General features: G+C 35.8%; 1 protein-coding gene across 1 annotated transcript in view; it reads right to left on the bottom strand.

Annotated features, from left to right (window-relative positions):
• Window positions 1-14,662, bottom strand: part of atp1a3a (ATPase Na+/K+ transporting subunit alpha 3a) — a 51,020-nt gene that overhangs the window by 16,196 nt on the left and 20,162 nt on the right. Inside the window, exons 5-12 of the mRNA XM_079829955.1 lie at window positions 12,386-12,499; window positions 11,951-12,085; window positions 10,870-10,987; window positions 8,101-8,369; window positions 4,844-5,042; window positions 2,677-2,921; window positions 1,345-1,537; window positions 810-1,122 (exon numbers count right to left, since the gene is read on the bottom strand). Coding sequence (XP_079686081.1) covers window positions 810-1,122; window positions 1,345-1,537; window positions 2,677-2,921; window positions 4,844-5,042; window positions 8,101-8,369; window positions 10,870-10,987; window positions 11,951-12,085; window positions 12,386-12,499 — 1,586 coding nt within the window. The remainder of the gene's footprint in view (window positions 1-809; window positions 1,123-1,344; window positions 1,538-2,676; window positions 2,922-4,843; window positions 5,043-8,100; window positions 8,370-10,869; window positions 10,988-11,950; window positions 12,086-12,385; window positions 12,500-14,662) is intronic.

Below are 14,662 nucleotides of genomic sequence, written 5' to 3'. Positions count from 1 at the left end.
TATGTAACAAGGGAAGTATTTATCATAAAGTGCTTTAAATAAAATGTACAAATAATGTCAGAAAGATATCAGTTCTACTGTTGTTCATAAATGCCAGTAGTGATGTTGTACAATGAGGACGTTGTCATGTCGATTCATCAGTGTCCCCATGTGTAGTGAGTCCTTTCTGTCCATAGCAGTGCCTGAATTCATGTGCACGATATACTGATTCACGACCTGAGGAAGCTATGGAGCGGATTGAGACGCACCCTAGGTTTTTTCTGAATGTTTTTCCCTGCAGGTAGATACTGAAACTGCACAATTATAGGGCATTTTCTCCATTGATGGACATTCAGAAGTAGCCATATATTCTACTTTTGCAAATATTTTGTTATATCATTGTAGATGCTTTACCACTGACCGATTTTTGAAGGCATTATAGATTATAGATCGGTTGAAACCAGCCTGAAGCAATTTAGCCAAACAACTGGATCAACATCCTTTGTCATTCCTAGAAACAATATTCCTATCAAGCAATCATAAACCAAATCCTAACCCCAGCCTACTTCTAAAAGCATACGATTGGTGGAAACAAATGCTGTTCAAACATAATCCCAACCTTGTAATCTGATCAGTTGATAGGAAAGTTGTTCCAGGATTTAAAAGCATGTTGATCCAGGAACATGTCCTTAGGAAAATCATGAATGTTTAGCACAGGCCTCCTAAATGTGCCCCCCCCCCCCTTTTGATATTTTTATCCATTGTAAAGAGAAAATTATGGGAAGAAACAGTTTTTTTATGTGTTCTGTGTGTGTGTTTTAAAACTCTACCTGGGGTTGACCTGGCTGACAGGAATATTAAGCCGAGCGGCGATGTCCTCCACGGTCTCGTTACCCTCAGAGATGATACCGACACCTTTAGCAATGGCCTTGGCTGTGATTGGATGGTCACCGGTCACCATGATAACTTTGATACCAGCTGAGCGGCATTTGCCCACAGCATCTGGGACGGCAGCACGGGGCGGGTCAATCATGGATATCAGACCCACAAAGCACAGTTTGTCTGTCTGGAAGTTGATGTCATCTGTGTCAAAGGCAAATCCTTTGGGGTACTTGTCCTCGGGCAGGAACACGTGGCAGAAACCTGGATGGAAGAAGGAAAAAAAAATATAAGCAATAATGAATGGATTTATTCCACAGTTTTGAGGGTCCAATATTTAGTTTTTTTATGTGTCTTGCATTTATTTTCATATTTGAACCTTTTAAAAAAAAAAAAATTTTCTTTGGTCAGGATAGTGGAGAGATGATAGAACGAAAGTGATAGTTTAATACTTTTATTTTGAAGTCACAACTCTCTATTTCTCACCAAGCACTCTTTCTCCCAGCCCTCCGAGTTCCAGGTAGGCGTTCTGGAAGGCCTCCCTCAATTCCTCATCCATGGGCTGCTCTTTCCCCTGAATTAGGATGTTGGAGCAGCGGTCCAGGATGCGCTCTGGCGCCCCCTTCATCACCAGCAGGTAGTGGCTATCGTTACCCTCATCCGACTCGTGCACTGACAACTGGTGTGAAAACACATCCAAGCACATGAGAATGAGTGTTAATGAGAACTGAATAATGTGATTATCATGTTGAACTATCCCTAAGAATTAAAGTAAAAAGAAATGCCATTGTCTAATAATGTACTAAACAAATCTATATATATATCTTTATACAAAATCATTATTAATTAATTTAATAAATTATAATGAAAAGGATAAACTTTAGTATTGATGAAATATAAAATATGTATTTAATAACTCTTTATTTCTCGCTCATCTTATTCTCTCTGTATTTATTGTATTATTAGTTGAAATTAAATATATTTGGTTATAAGGTGTCATGTGTCCTGTGGTGTGACATTCTATAATCCATCTAATTTTTTTTAGAATTTTTAAGATTATTATGCATGCAGATTTAAAGAATATTTTATATTTTACAGATTATAGTAATTGAAAAACTACATAGAATATTTGTAATTAAGAAACAATAATAGTATTATAAAACAACAATAATAATATAAATATATATATAAAACAAATAAGAGAGATCTCATGGAATATTTGGGTCACACTTTATTTTAGTGTCCAATTCTCACTATTAACTAGCCATTAACTACGACTTTTGCTTTAATAAACTCCTAATTACTGCTTATTAATATTTAGTAAGCTAGTTGTTGAATTTAGATATTGGGTAGGATTAAGGGATGTAAAATAAGGTCATGCAGAATAAGGCATTAATATGTGCTTCATAAGTACTAATAAAAAGCTAATAACCTAGTAATATGCATGCTAATAAGCAAATTGTTAATAGTGAGAATTGGACCCTAAACTTAAGTGTTACCAATATTTGTAATAAAAAAAAAAACATAATTTGGTTGCAGGGCCATTTGACATGAACTTTGACATGAAAAAAATGGTGATAAACTTAATATGAATGGTGGCATGACTTACAATATACACTTTCCTTAAATAACCATAAAATCTTGGCGTTAATTAAAAAAGGTGGCATGGACACGTCAACCATCCATTTCGCAATTAAAGTTAGACAGTTAGACATTTTAAGTATTATTAAGTAAATGAAGGTTATGTTGACTGAATGTTAGCTAGACGTACAATTACTTCATAAATCCATTCACATTTTATACAAACAGTAAACAAACCTGGTATTTGTTGGTGGAGTTGAAGGGAATTTCAGCCACTTTTTTGTTCTTTTCCCTCATGGCTTTGACGGACCCACAGGAGAGCTCGATGCACTTGAGAAGAGCCGACTCAGAGGCGTCACCTGCAACATCGCGCTTCAGGATTGGCAGAGACTCCTGCCCGGCCTTAAACACGGCTCTGTTACAGAGCGCTGCCACACGGGCCAGAGACAACCACGTCCCAGAGCTCTTATCAAAGGACGTACCTAGAAGAGATCACACACGGGATCAATATAGTGACTATCTATAGCCTAAAACAAACTAGCAACTGCTAGAACAACGTAATGATCCATCCATCCACCCATCCATCCATCCATCCATCCACCCATCCATCCATCCATCCATCCATCCATCCATCCATCCATCCATCCATCCATCTATCTATCTGTCTATCCGTCTGTCTGTCTGTCTGTCTGTCTGTCTGTCTATCCATCTGTCAGTCTGTTTGTCTGTCTATCCATCTGTCAGTCTGTATATCTGTTTGTCAGTCTGTCTATCTTTCTGTCTGTACATACTGTTCAAAAGTGGGTAAGATTTTTAAAAATGTTTTTGATATGCTCACCAAAGCTGAATTTATTTAATCCTAAATACAGCACAATAAATGAATAAAAACTAAAAATATATTTTTTAAACATAATTTATTCTTCATTATAATAATTTTGTTTTATAATTATATCTTCAGCATATATATTTGAAGCATCATTACTCCAGTCTTCAGTGTCACATGATCCTTCAGAAATCATTCTAATATGCTGATTTGCTGCTCAAAAAAACATTTATCATTATTATCAATGTTAAAACAGTTATGCTGCTTATTATTTTGTGGAAATTAATGCTATTTTAATTTAATTATTGAGATACTATTATAATTTGGATACATTTTTATTTATCCATTTTCATTTTTTTGTGAAGTTTTATTGATGTATGTTTTTAATATATCTATATATATATATATATATATATATATATATATATATATATATATATATATATATATATATATATATATATATATATATATATATATATATATATATATATATATATATATATATATATATATACAGGTTTTAGTTAAGTTAAATTAAATGTTGCAGCTAGCAAGTTGGCAGCTAGTTTAAATAAGTTTTTAAGATTTTATTTGATTTCAGTTAACGTTTTTGTATTCCAAATAATGAAAACATCTTTGCATGATTTTAGTTTTAGTTCAATATAATAACCCTGGTGAAAACTATGATATATTTTTCTTGGTACTTTGACAAATACAAAGAACAGCATTTATTTGAAATATAAATATTTTGTAACATTATAATTGTCTTTACGCTCACTTTTGAATATAATTCATCCTTGCTAAATAAAAGCATTCATTTATTTTCAAACAATGGGCCCTATTTGAACGATCTGAGCTGAGCACATGGTCTGAAGCGCATGGTGCAGATGCACGGCGTGTGTAAATCCACTTTTGCTAGTTTAACGACGGGGAAAAAAACGGTCAGCGCACCAGGCACATGGTCCAAAAGGGTTGTACATAATCTCTAAATGAGTCATGTGTGTTTTGGGCGTAATGTGCAATAAACCAATCAGAGTCTCATCTCCCATTCCCTTTAAAAGCCAGTTACGCTCGCACAATGGCGGAATTTGCAAGAATTGCGTAATTCTCCAGAGAGGAATCCTTTTGTTTTTAATATTTGGCATGTTTGTGTGCTGCTGCACGTCCCTGTGTGTGTAATAAGCAGAGTGTACGCGCGTTGTGCACTGCCTATAGGTGCATATTACTAAAGCGCCCTTTAAATAACACAAAAAATACTGCATGGTCAATGGCGCAGATTTCAGTTGCCTCAAAATAGCAAAGCGCCAACAATACACCTGAACACACCTCGTTTTCAGACCAGCACGCCCATGGGTGAACAGATGGGGGCGAGTGTATTTGCTATTTAAACAGCGTGGCGCTGGATGTGAAAATGATAACTGCATCGACACTTGCGTCGCTCCTGGTGTCACATTGCGCCGGGTGTATTATATGGCCCAAAATCTTACTGACCCCAAATGTTTCGATGGCAGTGTCTATCTATCTATCCTGCATCTATTTCCATAGTAACTTTAACCTAGTAATTCTCTAGCAGCTCACCAGACTGATCTTCGGTGGTGTCCGCCTCATGGATCTGATTGTCGAACCACATGTGGGCGACAGTCATGCGGTTCTGCGTCAGGGTGCCGGTTTTATCAGAGCAGATGGTGGAGGTGGATCCCAGAGTCTCCACAGCCTCCAGATTCTTCACCAGGCAGTTTTTACGGGCCATGCGCTTGGCCGTGAGAGTCAGACACACCTGAGAGACGGAAACAGAAAGATAGAAAGAGAGGAACAGAAACAGAGGACCAGAATAACAGAACAAAAGGAAGAGTGGTTGAGGCAGAAGTTAAAAGGAAAAGGAGGTGGAGAGAAAGAGAACCAAACAGAATTTTAGTGATGTTACATTTTTCATAATGTGGCACAATGCAATATCGTGCAGCAATAGAACAGTGTTAAATCAAAAAGGAGCAAAGCGAAAGCAGATTGAGGAGGCATAGTGGTCAGAAACATACGCTACGCAATGTCCAGCTTTTGTTATTGACGTAAAATGAAGGCCGAAAAATCTCAAATCAAAATCTAAGGTATATTGGCACAAATTCATCTGTTACTTGGTAGGAGCCAGTCAAATTAGACAGATGCTAACAGGAACAGGTGTGACATGCCCTCATCATACAAAGCCTGAGAAAATGACAAGAAAAAAGAACCCAATCCAGATTGTTAATAAAGGGTTGACTTGCAGTGAGAAAAACATATGTGCACAATTTATTTTCTGAGGTGAACAATTGTCTGCCGAGAACATGCAAAATGCAGTAACTGTATTTTTTTGTCTTTTAGACTAAGATCTGACCTGTGACAGATGAGCTTGGTTCAACTATAATCAGATTCAAAGACAATGGAGTGTGTAAATTTATATAAAACTCAATCAAAATGTAATAATTTCCAGCATTTGACATAGCTTTGCACTTTTCATAAAATCAAAAATCAAGAGACATATACAAGTTATACAAGTTATAAAGGGCAGTACAACTGTGTTCAACATTGATAATAATAATAAATGTTTCTTGAGGAGCAAATCAACATATTGGAATGATTTCTGAAGGAAAATGTGACACTGAAGACTGGAGTAATGATGCTGAAAATTCAGCTTTGCCATCACAGGAATACATTTGAAAAGGTGTTAAAATAGAAAACAATTTTGAGTTGTCCTAATATTTCACAATATTAAAGGAAATTTCTGATTAAATAAATACATCCTAGATTAGGATAAGATACTTCTTTCAAAAACATAAAACATCTAAAAAAGCTGCATGGGGAAACATAATATTGTAGTATTTTACAAAAGCTTTGACTTAAAAAAAAAAAAAATTATAAATATAAATATTTAAAAAAAACCTACAAGAAAAATCCAGGTAGTGGAGTTAAGCATAGATATAAAATATAGTTAAAAATAAATGTTTTTTTTCTTTTCATTAAATAAAATGATGCATTTTATTGCTATAGAATAATTAACATTTATTTAAAAAATATAGTTGATAATATATCAATCTATAATAATTTGACAGTTTGGTCCAAAAAACATTAGCAATGTTACAGTCAAAAAATAAAATAAATATATATCTTTAATACAAAAAATACAAACGTCCTCAGTGTCGGTGTAGGCAATGCATAGCCAATGCATATTAGAGTTACTTTAAGAATTGCACTTTGGCACATTTTGGAATGCAAAGATGCATGAAACTGAGTATGACGCCTGCGTAGGGTATGTTTCAGGCCTAGTTGTGCACCGCAGCCAGAGGCACCAATGCACGAGCACAGCAAGAGCCCCGTCTCAGAGTGTCAGTCTCTATGTGGCAGCCACTAGCTCGCACAGGCAACTAGAGATACCACAGGGCAATAATTTTTCAGATTTTCATATTGACCTAGGCTTTCAACAGTGAGAGTCTGTAAAAGAACACAGGAAAGAAAAAGAGAGAGACAGACAGAGAGAGAAATAGCGATAGAGTCACGAAGGGTCACAGATATGAAGGATTAGAGAGAGAGAATACAGTTCAAGAACACACACATAATGATATATATATATATATAACACTGCTTGAGCGTTTATCACAGACGAGAAACCACAAGACTTCACTAACACTGTAAAGAGTTACACAGAAGAAGAAAAGAAATGAACGCAAACAGATGGAATAAAAGGACAGACAACAAATACACACACATTTTAAATTGTCCAAATATAATCTCATGGAACATTTTCGGAATGGCACACTATTCATATTTGAACTAGGGAACTGAACTATGTAATCTGACCCAACCTAACTGTAAAATTATAAGAATGAAACTAAAATTTGCATGTCTACACTATTGGATGCACAAACTGTGTAGTCTACAACGAAGCACACTTCATGGGATACTGTATCCCACAATGCAATGCATTACTTGCATGTGCTCCATGAAGTAAAGCGAAATATCAAACATGAATTTGCATAAAATACTATACTACTGTTCAAAAGTTTGGGATCGATTTTTTATATTCTTTCAAATAAATTTCATAAGCTCACTAAGGCTGTATTTAAAATATTATAAAAATATCAGTTTTTAATATATTTTAAAAATGAAAAACGTAATTTTTCAGCATCATTACACTTCAGTCTTCAGTGTCACAAGATCCTTCAGAAATCATTCTAATATGCTGATTTAATACTTAAGAAACATTTCTTAATATTATCAATGTTGGAAAAAGTTGTGCTGCTTAATATTTTTGTGTAAACCATGATATTTTAACTGTATTTTTAGATGAATAGAAAGTTCAAAAGAATATCATATATTTGAAAATCTTTTGTAGCTTTATAAATGTACTGACACTTTTTATTTAATTTAATGCATTCTTGCTGAATAAAAGTTTTAATTTCTTTTAAAAAAATAATATTACTGACCCCAAACTTTTGAACGGTACATACATTTATTTACTTATGACTAACTATTAGATGCTACTTGCTGAATTAATTATGCAAATAGTGTGAATACAATGTACTTTTTGAAATATTTGCATACAGTGTACTGTTTATCATAATATTTCACAGTCTCACTAGACGATATGAAGTACATACTGTGCAGTACGCTAGTATTCCATTCCGAACAAAGCCATGAACAAAAGATACCAAATTCAAGAAGATGACAAACACACACATTAATTATACTGAAAGATTACAAACATGTGAGTGTTACAGAAAGACATTTAAACACTAGCAGAGATATTAATACACACAACAAAATCCTAACACAGAGAAAGAAAGGGAAGAACCAGTGATCCTCACAGTTACGGTGGCCAGCAGACCCTCGGGCACGTTGGCGACGATGATTCCGATGAGGAAGATGACGGCCTCCAACCAGCTGTAGCCCAGGATGATAGACAGGATAAAGAAGGACACACCCAGGAAGACGGCCACACCGGTGATAATTTGGATGAAGTGCTCGATCTCCTTGGCGATGGGGGTCTTTCCGGTCTCCAGGCCGGAGGTCAGAGTAGCAATGCGGCCCATGACAGTGCGGTCACCGGTGCAAACGACAATACCACGAGCAGTACCTGACAGAGAAGAGAAAAGAGGGACTTTCAATGGTCCATTCAAGCCAATGACCCAATCAACATGTCATTATTTTGTTATAATGACCAGCAGACATTATTCCACTTATATTTTACATGGCTACTTACCAAATATATAATTAAAAGAAACAAATAAAAGAAAAGGAAATATTGATTTGGTTTGAAATGATCTTATTCCGTGAGAGTGTAAAGTGACCAATGAATACCATGAATGACCAATCAGAATCAAGTATTCCAGACCACCTTTTATATTGTTGTATTGTGTAGTATTGGTAGTTACATAAATTAAATAGTTTGGCAGTAAAGTTAATGTTTCAATTACTAGGCAAATTAATTATCACTTATTTTGCCTTAATACAAATGAAAAGTATTTTTTTATGTTTTTGAAAGAAGTATCTAATGCTCACCAGGGCTGCATTTATTTGAAAATATAGTAAAAACAGTAATATTGTAAAATATTATTACACTAAAAAATATTAATCATTACTCCAGTCTTCAGTGTCACATGATCCTTCAGAAATCATTCTAATATGCTGATTTGCTAAACAAGAAATATATATTATTATTATCAATGTTGAACAGTTGTGCTGCTTCATATTTTTGTGGAAACCGTGATACTTTGATGAATAGAAAGTTGAAAAGAACTGCATTTATTTGAAATAGAGACCTTTTTTGTAACACATTATAAATGTCTTTTATGTTACTTTTGATCAATTTAATGTTTTCTCGCTGAATGAAATTATTGTTAAAAAAACACTAAGGTGGCACCAAACTGTTGAACGAAAGTGAAAAGATTTTTTATTTATGGATCACATCTACATGATGTTATATGAATATTAGCTTTGATCAAATAAATCTCTTTAATAAAAAAAACACAAAATAACCAAGACATTTTTATATTAATATGTCTCATTAAGATTTTTCTTATTTTGTCTTTTTAAATCTCGGACCACGAGTAAACAAATCCAGTATTAGTTTGATGTCTTGTTTTGTCATGAGCGAGACATTCTAGAAACCTCATAAACATATTGTGTAATCCTCTAATCCACCACTTGGGGGCAGGAGAGTGTCACCCTGGAGCTGAGCCTGACTCTAAAAGGAAGGACATCATGAGATCACGAAACACTGACACCCCGCTGACAGCACACTGAGCAGCGGACATATGCAACATCTCTTGACCTATCAAAACAACAGCATCACACGACTGACTGAAGTGCTGAGCTAACACTGACTACTAAGAGGGAAATCACGGTCATTTCTGAGAGAACTCTATATGTATTTGCTGTCAATAAAGGGTTAGTTCACCCAAAAATGAAAATTATGTCATTAATTCCTCACCCTCATGTCGTTCCAAACCAGTAAGACCTTCGTTCATCTTCGGAACACAAATTAAGAAATATTTTGATGAAGTCCAAGAGCTTTCTGACCCCAAGAAAGGCAGGAAAGACATTGTTAAAATCGTCCATGTGACTTCAGTGGTTCAACTTAAATTTTATAAAGTCTTCACGCCTGTGTCAGTCTCCTATGCTGTTGACGTAGTAAACACAGTGCAGCGCTTTCGAGTTCTACGGCAGCTCACCATTGGCCGACGCTGTTCACGTGAGCACCACGGCGCATGCGTGTGATGCTGACGCAGGAGCTAGCCAATGGTGAGCCGCCGTTCTGCCATAGAACTCGAAAGCGCTGCACTGTGTTTACTATGTCAACAGCGTAGGAGACTGACACAGACAAGAAGAGATATTGATATATATTGTTATTTTTGTTTGTTTTTTGCACACAAAAAGTATTCTCGTCGCTTCATAAAATTAAGTTTGAACCACTGGAGTCACATGGACTATTTTAATGATGTCTGTACTACCTTTCTGGACCTTGAAAGTGTTTATTAAATTGCTGTCTATGGAGAGGTCAGAGAGCTTTCGGATGTCATGAAAAAAAAATCTTAATTTGTGTTCTGAAGATGAACGAAGGTCTTACAGGTTTGGAACGACATGAGGGTAATTAATGACAGAATTTTCATTTTTGGGTGAACTAACCCAAAGCAGCTGAATTTTTTATAAGGAATATTAATCATCATTTTGAAGGTGGAAACGTGTGAAGCAAATGATGAAAATGTATTTAGCTGGATCTGAATTGATTAGTGTCTTATCAAAACGAAGCCAAAAGAGTGACATAGGAAAGAGAAATGTTTGGAAAAATGGAGTGAAAAAGAAAGTGTGAGCAATCGCGTGGGCAGTTGACGAGAGGCAAGATGGGGAGCAAAAGTGAGAGGTTGTTGTCATGACAACATCTTTCCTCTACGGCTGTTCTTGGCAAAAATGACCAGGAAAAAAAAAATAAAGAGACGAGAAAAAGAGTGAAATGAAAAAGGAAAAATCGATCGGAGAAGATGAGTTCATAAAGAACAGGAAATGAAATAATAGAGTGAGAGAGACAGCATGGGGGAGAAAATGGAGCAGTGATGCAGCTGCTATAGCAACCGTACCCTCAACACAGTTGGTGGAGAAGAAGGCGATGTTACGGGTTTCCAGAGGGTTATCATGGGTGCAGTCGGGTGACCTGGTCTGGGGCTCTGATTCGCCAGTCAGGGAGGAGTTGTCAACCTAAAGAATTATAATATATATATACATATATATATAACAAACTTTTGTTGGCTTGATAAAGCCTTGTCTGAAAGTTGAAAAGAGTTTTGGAATATTCAAGTTTCTACAGGCATACAGACAGACAGACAGACAGACAGACAGACAGACAGACAGACAGACAGACAGACAGACAGACAGACAGACAGACAGACAGACAGACAGACAGACAGACAGACAGACAGACAGACAGACAGACAGACAGACAGACAGACAGACAGACAGACAGACAGACAGACAGACAGATAGATAGATAGATAGATAGATAGATAGATAGATAGATAGATAGATAGATAGATAGATAGATAGATAGATAGATAGATAGATAGATAGATAGATAGATAGATAGATAGATAGATAGATAGATAGATAGATAGATAGTTAGAACATACAGACAGGCAGACAGACAGACAAACATACAGATAGACAGACAGACAGACAGACAAGACAGATAAACAGGGAGATAGACAGACAGACAAACATACAGATAGACAGACAGATAGACAGAGAGATAGACAGACAGACAAGACAGATAAACAGGGAGATAGACAGACAGACAAACATACAGATAGACAGAGAGATAGACAGACAGACAGACAAACATACAGATAGACAGACAGATAGGCAGAGAGATAGACAGACAGACAAACATACAGATAGACAGACAGATAGGCAGAGAGATAGACAGACAGAAAAACATACAGATAGACAGACAGATAGGCAGAGAGATAGACAGACAGAAAAACATACAGATGGACAAACATACAGATAGACAGACAGATAGGCAGAGAGATAGACAGACAGAAAAACATACAGATAGACAAACATACAGATAGACAGACAGATCTCGACAATATACTACATACAGGTGCAAGAGAAAGATTGCGAGTGTTCATAATAAATATTTCCATCCATGTTTGTAGATACCTTGCAGCCGTGAGCAGAGGTGACCCTGAGGTCAGCAGGGATCCTGTCTCCTCCCTTTACCTCCACCAGATCACCAGCCACCACCTCCTCAGCGTTAATCTGTAGCTTCTCACCTTCACGGATCACTAAAGCTTGCTGCGGACCACACACACATCAATTTCAACCTCTAATGACTCTAAGGCCAGAAGAGAGATTAGAAGAGCATTAATACAGTCTAGAGGCTTCAGAGACTCCGCGGTGGGAGATGATAATTAGGATTATGACCAGAGAGGCAAACAGGGGATTAAGATTAATGGACTATATTGGTTATTAGAGTATATTGCAATGTTATTTTCAAATTGAGAAGCACAACTAGAAATATGCAATGTGAAGGCTGGAGTAGGATTTGGGCTCAGTTTAGGAATAAAATCTGTTGGAGGAAGGGGTTGTGTGTACCTGGGGAACCATGTTTTTGAAAGACTCCATGATCTTCGAGCTCTTGGCCTCCTGGAAGTAGGAGAAGCAGCCGGTGATGATGACCACAGCAGACAGAACGATCCCCAGATACAACTGCAGAGCAGAGAGAGATAGCAAAAGGACAGGTTATCAAACTGGAAAAGGTCACTAACCTTGATTTCTCTGATTCACCTTGTGAGCCTTTGTGTCCCATTTAGGTGACAAACCAGAATGGAAGGCATTACGGTCAAAATCTCCAATGTATTACATCAGAAACCATGTCATTGAAGCAAACCATGAATAATTATTATATTAAGGTAGTCTTTTCTCTCTGTTTTGCATGCATCATTATTTTGTGTGTGTTTTTGTGGCTCTTATCACAGTGTATTCTTGACCTGAAGTAGAACTGTTCATAGAGGTACGGTAGGCAAATATATTATTCATTTATATTATGTGACACCATTTCTTTTTCATGGTATGGGGAATAATTTCAGTTTTGTTGTTATATCATAGGATTTACGGACATCACTTGATTTTAACAGAGGTATAAAAACCTGACAGTACCACATACTGAAACATAATAACTGTTACTTATTTTAGGGCTGTCATCGTTAACGCCTGCGATTAATTTAAATTCCTTAACGTGTTAAAATAATTTAACATAATTAACGCAAATAAATTACAGAAGAACGTGAAGCTGCGTTATTTAATGTAATTTTCGTCACGCAGTTAGATGATGTTAGAAGTCTGGAGTTTATCATAATCACACTGAGAATCTACAGCACCTGTAACCCTGAGGAAATCTCCATTCTAAATCTTTAACTCAATTATGCTTCTCTGTTTGTGATCAGGCCATTTTAAGCCGTTAAACTCTGGGAAAGTTTTCAGTGATCCAATAATCAAATTCATTCAAACAGTCCAAAACAGCGCTAATGTAAAGAAGGCCAGGCTGATTACATCAGAGATATCAGAGAGAATAGAGACTTACATTGCGCTTTAGTGAATTATTAATTCCAGTGTGTGCTTTGCTTTAAAACACGAGCGCTGTCGTATTCTGCGCAATTTAGGTGTCGTTCAGTAAGCTCGTGAGAGTCTGTTATATTGATGCACAAAGAACAAACCGCGTGTGTGCGCTCTAGATCACTGATCACACGCTGCATTCATGTACAGACACAGTACATTCGCATTGTTTACACACACTCAGGAAGGATAATGTTTGATTTGTCATGTGTACGTTGTTGTGATCAGTAATCGTAGGTTTATGCAGTCAAAGCGGTTGATTTGGTCGTTTTTCTGGCGTCTCCGTGTGGTCCTGTTCGGTATCACAGCTTGACTCGTCTAAAATGCAAACAAGCTTGTTGTTGTTGCTCTGTACACATACTATATACTGTGATTTCTGCAACTTTTTTTTTGTTGCTTAGGTGTGTATACATTTATTATATAATATAATTATATGGACTCCTTATATTTGATTATTTGGTGTCCTTTTGGAGTCTCCAATGATCCTTGAAGCAGAAAATACAGTTTTCTGATTGTTTACTTTGCTGGATATAGTAAATGATGACAAAATGAATTTGTTTAATGAGATAAATGGCATATGCTTAATTTTATGATACGATTACGATTAAAAATTTTAATCTATTTATATTACATAAATTCCCTGTTATTTTATTCATTTGTAAGTCACTAAAGTATATGCTAAATGCATAAATGTAATGTAAATCTAATCAAACACTACCATTCAAATGTGTGGGGTCATTCGTTTTTTTCAAAACAAATTAACACTTTTATTCAGAAAGAAATCATTAAATTGATCAAAAGTGACAGTAAAGAATTTGACGTTCTAGTTAAAATAATCTATTTGAAAATGAACTTTCAATTCAAAGAATCTTTTTTAAAAAAGGATAGCGGTTTCTCCAAAAATATTAAGCATCACAACTGATTTCAACATTGATAATAGTAATATAAATGTTTCTTGAGTAGTAAATCATCATATTAGAATAATTTCTGAAGGATCATGTGACACTGAAGGAGTAATGATGCTGAAAATTCAGCTTTGCATCACAGGAATAAATTACGTTTATAATATATTACAATAGAATTAGGAACTAATTTAAATTGTAATAATATATCACAATACGGCTGTTTTTACAAAGTTTTTGATTAAATACATGCAGGTTTGTTGAGCATAAGAAGCTTCTTTTCAAAATCATTTAAAAATCCCACTGACCCCAAACAATTGAACGGTAGTGTACAGTATATGTTTCTGAAAAAAAA

Source organism: Gobio gobio, assembly GCF_949357685.1.
Source record: "Gobio gobio genome assembly, chromosome: 11".
NCBI classification, from domain to species: Eukaryota; Metazoa; Chordata; class Actinopteri; order Cypriniformes; family Gobionidae; genus Gobio; species Gobio gobio.
Note: the sequence above shows the minus strand (reverse complement) of the source record. Positions and strands in the feature narration are given on the sequence as shown.